Raw genomic sequence first — 7,847 nt, forward strand, 5'->3', positions numbered from 1 at the left:
GATTGGACGGTGAAGGCTCACGGTCCCACGAAATGGTGGGGGTGCCTCCCTCTGTCCTCTCCACCTGTTCTTCTTTTTCTTTTTTTGTTCTTTACTCACAAAATTTCATTTTTTTTTAAGGACCCCAAAAGGGAGCCGGGTGAAATGACCCATCCCCTGATTATTTTTTCAACTAATTAAGCCTAATATCCAACCTACCAATTATGGTTCATTAACTTCCAGCTCTACATCTCTTGTTCTTAATAAGATTAATTTCAACACAGGCTTCGAATCGGGTCAACCTGGCCTTTTTGTTTAGACTAATTCACTTATTCTGTCTCCCTTTTGCACCTTTCCCCACCAGCATTGGTGATTGTAGGTTATTGTAACGTCTTATGAACGTTTACATACATTTTCGACTTGAGCTCACAATTTGGGTACATTAGTAGGCTCTATTGTCAGAACAGCCCCCCTCAGGAATTCCTTCTGTCAGCAACCCAGGACTGAACAAGCTATTTTGATGCATGGCAGATTTTGGCCATTTGTGTCACCAAAATGCAATTCTGAAGTACCGACCTGGGATCTAACTCTTTGACAGACTCGCGCAGCGTGTGCAGAAAGTGAGCTCTCGTGCAGCACGTCTTCCTGACTACTCAGGAAACACTCAGCGTACATCGCAGTAATAAATTGAGACTGACATGGGAAGTCCATTTTCTTTCCATTTTAGAAACACATCTAGACTCAGAGTATTATTGGTTTCCCCCCAGGGAAGTGAAGGAGATTTGTGAGGCAGCAAACAGAAGTTTTTGCTGGTCACAAACCTAATCTGAAAACCCTAGTGCATTATGAAATGTTCTGACGTGTGCTACAGCCAAAAGGCCTAACGCTCTTCTCCCCCAGCCACATCTCCTGTACACATGGCCAGCTGTTAGAAGAACTTGGCAGGTATCCCTCTTCGGTGTTTTCCATTCCCCTGCAAAGCAGGATACAAGAGGAGGGGTATTTGCATCTTTCATCTGATCGTTAATTGTGCAAATGTGTCAGATTAATTGCCACCGGAAGTACTGGGAGGAGCACAGGCAGGGTCCCCCGTGTAAACACAGGCGCTGGTCATGTACTGCTCTACCGGAGAATTTATTAAGTATCGCGCAGTTTAAGACTGGATCTTGAATAGACAGCCACCCCCACCATGAAGCTGACAGTTGTCTTCACGCTTGTCACCCTGGCGCTTTGCTGCTACTCAGGTGAGTGAGCTGTGGACGGCGCAACACTGTTCGTATGGAACCTCTGCAACCGAAAACTGCAATTCTTCCTGCTACGGAAAAATTCACTTAGTGTCTGATCCCCTTCCCTTTGACGTTCATGGAAAGACTCCTGAACCCAATGGGATCTGGACCAGTCCCTCCGTCAGAATCTGTACGATAAATAAGGATGCTGGTTATAAAGCAGCATTTAAGACAACTGGCAAATATTTCAATATAGTCAGTGATCTGAACAGAGCAGCCTTGTAATCTCTGCAGGCTGCCATCTTTATGGTAACTGCAAGAGTCACATCAGAGCCCCAGCTAGGTTTTCAAGAGGGCGTAAGGGAGTTAAATACCCAAATGCCGTTGAGGTTGGGCTCCTCTGAAAATCTCTATAAGTGTGTATACCTTAAACAAAAAAACCTGTAGAACTTAATTAAAAATACTCTGTAAATCTGCTGCAGTCTGTGGCTCTGGGAGCAGCTTGGACCTTCCTGTCATGATGCATGTCAACAGCATGGCATCTTCTTGAGTCATTATTTCATATGTAAATGGATCAGGCCCAGTTCTGCTCACATGTGCAGTGGAGTTACTCCAGTTTTACACAGGTGTAAGTCAGAGCCGGATCTGGTGCATTATGTTTAAAATGAATAACCATCCATCATACAGTCATGGTTTACACTGAGCTAGGTGAGTGGAAATCATTCGATTTTGCAGAATAGTTTACCTATCAAGGTTTGCAAAATTAAATACTTGGCAAAAGATTTTAATTTGCAGTTTGTGTCTAGACAACAAAGTTATAAAATTCTTACTGAAAGTCCTAACGTTAGGAAAAGATCACTTTAAAAAGGAAGTCACAAACTTTAATTTTTTGTTTATTTCTCAAAACATTTTAGAATTTTAAATCACAGTGCGCCCAGGTGGTGGAGTGATCTGCTTGGTGAGGAGGCCATGCAGTCCCAGCGTATCCTTACCCTGAGGGAAAGGTCCATGACCTGGGAGCAGATTGCTGCTTTCATCCATGTTATTCAGTAAATTCTTTTATAACTTTGGCCATTGCCCATGTAATGCTCTTCCCCTTCCTAACACTGAGAAACAGCCCCGAATGCTTTAGCAACAAGGACATTCAAAATGTTTGTTCATTCTCCTGTTGAGTTTGTTTGATGATTTCGTCTTGCAGCTTCTGCTGTCCTGGGCGTGGCTGGCAGTCTTGTGTCAAACCTTGTGCCAGATGTGGTGCCAAACCGGGTTCCCGTTCCTTTCAGCGTCCTCACTGATCTGGTTGGAGGGGTACAGGGCTGTGTGAACCAGCTCACCCCCAAAGCGCTATCTGCTCTTCATAGGGTGCTGGTAAGCCCACCTTCTTTTTCTCCCATTCTCAAATTAAGTTCAATATATCAATCTCCAACTAACCTGGATTTTTTATTAATTATTATTATCATTGAATGGAAATGCTACAGGGAAAAAAATGACCCAAACTAATACCAGTTTGAATATAAGGAGTGAATGGGGCCAAAAGTTAGAACGCATCCAAGAAACACCAAACTCAGAAGGCTTTTCCAATATCTGGGTGCCCAGGTTTAATTTGCACCATGGCATTTGAAAGAGTACACAGACCGCATGTGTAGTGCCTCCTATGGGGAGGAGATTACCGGCGCTTTGAGTCTGACTTTATACCCAGGGGATATTCCAGGACACTAATATGTTGCATGTGAAGGTTTCTCTGTCCTGTATTTGAAAGAAAGATATATACATCTAGATGATATTTTTATTGTTAATTGCTTACTCTATTGGGTTTTTTTTTTGCTACCGAATGAGAATTAGACCAAAGGGCCCTCGTATCTGAGCAGCTTGGATCCCTATGCACCTTCTCGGTACATGACATCCCCAGTTCAGGCGGAGAGTCACTGACAGGGGCTCCAGGAGAAGCCACGGAGAGGAGCTAGGACTGCAGCGATGAGCTGCCAAAAGCTGAAGAACCGGTTCCTTCACTCGCTCTGGTTCTTCGGCGGCACTGAAGGACCCGCCGCCGAAGTGCCACTGAAAACTCGGAGTGCCGCCGGGTGAGTAAAAATGAAAAAGGGATTCTCGGGGGAGCCTCCCCAGCCGAGAGCTCAGGCGGGCCAGACAGGACGGTCCCGCGGGCCGGAGTTTGCCAACCCCTTTAGCAACCGGTTCTAAACCGGCTTCAAAATTTAACAAGTGGTTCGCATGAACCGGTGCGAACTGGCTCCAGCTCACCGCTGGCTAGGAGAGACCCTCATTGCTGAGCTCCGACAAGAGTTTTTTATGTACCTTTCAGCAACAAACGTAAATGAACGAAATGTTACAAAATGCTGCCCCTTTTCCTAGCTGTGCTGCTGGGACAGGTCCAAACCTCTCCTGAGCTCATAGCCCATCATGCAATACCCCCTGCCTAACCCACAGACTTGCTCCCCATTTGCATTTTCCTGGGCAATGTGCAGCTGAGGGTAAAACGTTAGAACTGGGGAGATCCACAGAACAACCAAGCCCAGAGAAGCAACATGCCACCAATTGGCATGGCCCCTGTAACAGGGCACTGCTTCTCTCCAGCCTGCAAAGGACACGCTGCCATGCCCACAGTCTCTCTTGGGTATTTGAGTGTCCCATACGTAACCTAACCAAAGAAGAGCAGTTCCTCAGCTCCTCTGGGCTACTTTTCCTTTCAGACTCTCACTCCCTGACCCCGGGGACTCGGGCAGTCCTGCTGCCTGCAGCTTCCTAACTCTGACTGACCAGGTCTCCCTTCTCCCTAGGTCAGGGGCCCCCTTATAAGCCCTAATCAGGGTCCTCTGATGCAGCATAGGTGCCCTGGCCCTGCTTCCTCTTAAAGGGCCAGCATCAGCCTGCGATAACCCCATGCCCCAGAACATGACAGGCATTTAATTCAAGCTCCTGGGACAGGACAAAGTCTCTTCTTATCTCCCACTCATTGTGCATTATTCCCGGCCTAGCCGCGGACTCGGTCCCTTAGCTGCATGTTCCTGGGTAATGTACAACTGTGGTGGAAATATCACAAACTGGGGAGATCCAGAGAACAACGGAGCCCAGAGAAGCAGCGTGACTCCAGTGCGAGTGGCCCTGCTGCCCAAAATCTGGCAGCCGTTTATTGCAGCTCTAAGTTGTTTCTTACTGGTCTTGTGCAATGTAACCCCTGGCCAGGAGCTCAGCTCTGCATTCACTGCTCTTCCTCTGTCTTTTAGGGTATACTGAACGTCCTGGGGTAAGGATTCCTGCAGAGCTGGGTGAGGATCTCGGAGGGATGAATACCGGACGCTCCCCTCTTCTTCCTCTCTGATTTGAGCTTTTCTCCTATCTCTGCATGCAGCCCAAGCTCCCGGTGCTCTCACCCGACCCCCTCCAGTGAGAGCTCGAATCGTTCTAATCATTTGTTTCAATAAACTAAGTGCAATGCACTCCCTCCTTCCTCTGCTTTGCTCAGAGTAACACAGAGGATGCGGCTGGTTTCGTCTGAGGTGTGGTCAAGGTAAGAGCTGGAGGTTTTGCCATTGTTGTGAGTTCCTGGCATGCCCGGGGTGAGGTGGGTGTAAAATGCCCAGTGATCTCACTGTGAAGTGGCCGGTATGGGTGTAACATTCATTCCTCCAATCCCATTTCCCCAGAGAAAACTGACTCAGGCTGGTTCCCTGATGGAAATATGGTGCACCTCAGTGATTAACCCTTTAGCTACTGGACTACAACATAAGTGTGTTGGTGTGTGCTACAGGACTTAGGGTGATGGAGTGAGGTTTTCCTCCTTCTTTGTTCACAGTTTCCACCCCAGAAAGAAATCTATCTCACCCTGATTTGCCAAACCACATGGGATGGCTTCCCTGCTGTATTGGGCTCACCGAGAGAAAGATCGATTCTCCCTCTCGGGTCCCTGCCCCGTTGACTTAAAAAGTGTCAGTATTATCAAGATCCAGCAGATAACTCTCTTTAGGCACAGAGAAATCAGTAACATTCCTGGTGTCATTGCATCTCAGAGGTACGGAAAAGGCCTTGAACACAAATGGAAGTAGAAACCAGCATTGAACACACCTACAGATACCATGGAAGGGTCTCTGGGGCTCATCAGCTTCAGCTCCCTGCCCATCAGTTGCAGAATGTGCATAGTGAAGCCCTAACTACCATGCTCTTCCTGGTTCCTGGTGTAAATGAGCATCATCTTTCATGAGAGCCCCAGGCAGGGTCTGCGAGGGTCCCTGTTGGTGCTCGCTGCATTCAGGGCTTTGTTCCCCAACATTTCTCAGGATTTTGCTCCAGATGGGTAGAGATTGTGCATTGGCGAGGACAGAGGTCCCTGAAGTTCCAACAGGTGCAACCAGAATCCATTTTCACAGTCTTTAGCACTTGGATGAGCCAGGGAAACATACTCCCTTCCCTGAGCCTGTCCCCTCTGGGGAATGTTGCCAGGTCCTATGATAAACTCCCACTCCAACCACACGCCCTTTGTTCATTGCTTTGTGCTTTTATGTCTTTAGAGTAAATGTGGTTGCGATAAAACAAGTGAATCCAAAGCAGCTGATGGAGAAGGCTGGGGCCAAAAGGGTACAATCCCCAGCACATTGGTGTCAGACCGCACAAACCGCGCTGGTTTAACGTACCTAGTGTGTCGACGCCACCTTGCACTCAGCTAGCAAATCACTCACGTCTCTTCCTGCAAATGCATCTCAGGCCCCTTCCCGATGCATGTCACGTTCGTCATGCTGAAAAGGATCCACAGGGTGGTTCCTCAGGCGCAGAAAAGATTCACTTAGAGGCAGGATGAACGAGCCTGGAAATATTCGGACATCTCAAATTGAGATCAGGAGAAACGCTGAGCTACTGTCTCCTGGGAGGTTTCAGAGTAGCAGCCGTGTTAGTCTGTATTCGCAAAAAGAAAAGGAGGACTTGTGGCACCTTAGAGACTAACCAATTTATTTGAGCATAAGCTTTCCTGAGCTACAGCTCACTTGCATCCGATGAAGTGAGCTGTAGCTCACGAAAGCTTATGCTCAAATAAATTGGTTAGTCTCTAAGGTGCCACAAGTACTCCTTTTCTTTTTGTCTCCTGGGAGTTTTCCAAAGCTGATGTGTAAATGGGAATCGCTCCTGGGTGTGCTTGCTGCAAGGCTATTGCAAGTGCTAGGGGTGGCGTTTCTTTCACCATCCCTCTGTCACCCCCCTGCTTTAGCACAGGATCAGTGGGGCTGTTTGCTGCAAGCAGATGGCCCAAAAGAGGAGACACACAACCTGCCATTCTGCCTGCCTGCAAGATGGAGGGAGAGCGTCATGTGCTCACCTTGAAATCCTCGTCCTCTCGGGTGGTGCCAGCACTGACAGGGATTGATCTCCCACTCATTTTGGGTGCTCTGCTCCTCCCTTACATTTCAGATCCAGGATATACTTGCACACCAGTGACATGCTGAGGTTTACCCTGTGCCCAGTGCATGCGCCGAGTGCTGTGCCTAGAATGCTCCTGTCACTGCACTAGGGGTGGAGCAGTTTGGTGGCTGGACCACGCGAGTAACAAAAATGTAGTTCTGGGTCAAACAACAATTTTGGGTCAAAAATGAAATGGTTCCTTGTGCTGCTGTGGGGAGATTTTTCCCTTTTAAACATATTTTGTTACATAAAAGGGAAGTGAATTTTGAAATAAAAAATGATGGAGAATCCACCACATCCCTTTGTACGATGCGCCAATGGCTAATTACCCTCCCTGTCTAATATTTGCACCTTATTGCCAGTTAGAATAGGTCTAGGTTCAACTTCCAGCCACTGGATCTTGCTTAACCAGCCTCTGCAAGATTAAAGAGTTCTCTACTACCAGACATCTTCTCCCTGTCCAGGTACCCCACGCAATGAACATCCAGAGATTCCCATGAACAAAAGCCTTGGGGATCCAGGCTTTACCACTGATGTCAGAGGAAAGCACATTTGCATTTCACAGATTCAGAAAGACCCTGATTGTGGGAAGCATTTAAGCAAATGCTTCGGTCTGTCTTTACCCAGGACAGCTCTTAAGCAAGGGGTTAAGTCCTTTCCTGAATGATGGGAATTACTCAGCACTATATGCAGGAAATGTTTAGAATTGCCAAGCACAGCCAAAGTCAATGTTGTGTTAACTAGCTACAACTGGTCAGATACTTTTACTTTTGTTTAAAATGAAAGCTGAGAGCCTCCCATAATCATGGGATTCCAGGAGCAGGGGCTTTAAGACACTGAACCTGTAATGAATAATTCAGTGCTGAATTATTTGTCCAAAGTGGAGAGTTACAGTCAGAAACAATGTCTTACGATGCTTCAGGGCCCTGATTCTGCGAACACCTATACATTCTTAACTTTCATGCTTTGAATAGCCCACATGGTTTCAATGGGGCTACATCAGTGGGGCCACTCATGGCAGTAAAGTGAAATACCTGCCTGTTTGCAGGATTGGAGCCCTAGAGCTACAGAGCACTTCCTCTTCCACAAGGCATGACCCTCTTCCAACTGGGTATGGTCCAGGGCTCAAGGTGTTGGCTTGAAATAGTCCTTTAGAGGGACATGCTTGCTTCAAATAGTTCTGTAATTCCACTTTCCCATTCCTTCAACTCTCCATCCCAAATGAAAAACCGACAG

The 7,847-nt window shown here is 47.2% G+C and overlaps 1 protein-coding gene across 1 annotated transcript; it reads left to right on the forward strand.

Moving 5' to 3' along the window:
* The first annotated feature begins 1,115 nt into the window (after nucleotides 1-1,115).
* SCGB3A2 (secretoglobin family 3A member 2) lies at nucleotides 1,116-4,471 on the forward strand. The gene is made up of 3 exons (XM_043520694.1): nucleotides 1,116-1,223; nucleotides 2,404-2,573; nucleotides 4,448-4,471. The coding sequence occupies exons 1-3, from the start codon at nucleotides 1,169-1,171 to the stop codon at nucleotides 4,469-4,471; spliced, it is 249 nt and encodes an 82-aa protein (XP_043376629.1). The 5' UTR covers nucleotides 1,116-1,168.
* Nucleotides 4,472-7,847: the final 3,376 nt, after the last annotated feature.

Source organism: Chelonia mydas, chromosome 8 (genome assembly GCF_015237465.2).
Source record: "Chelonia mydas isolate rCheMyd1 chromosome 8, rCheMyd1.pri.v2, whole genome shotgun sequence".
Lineage (NCBI taxonomy): Eukaryota > Metazoa > Chordata > Testudines > Cheloniidae > Chelonia > Chelonia mydas.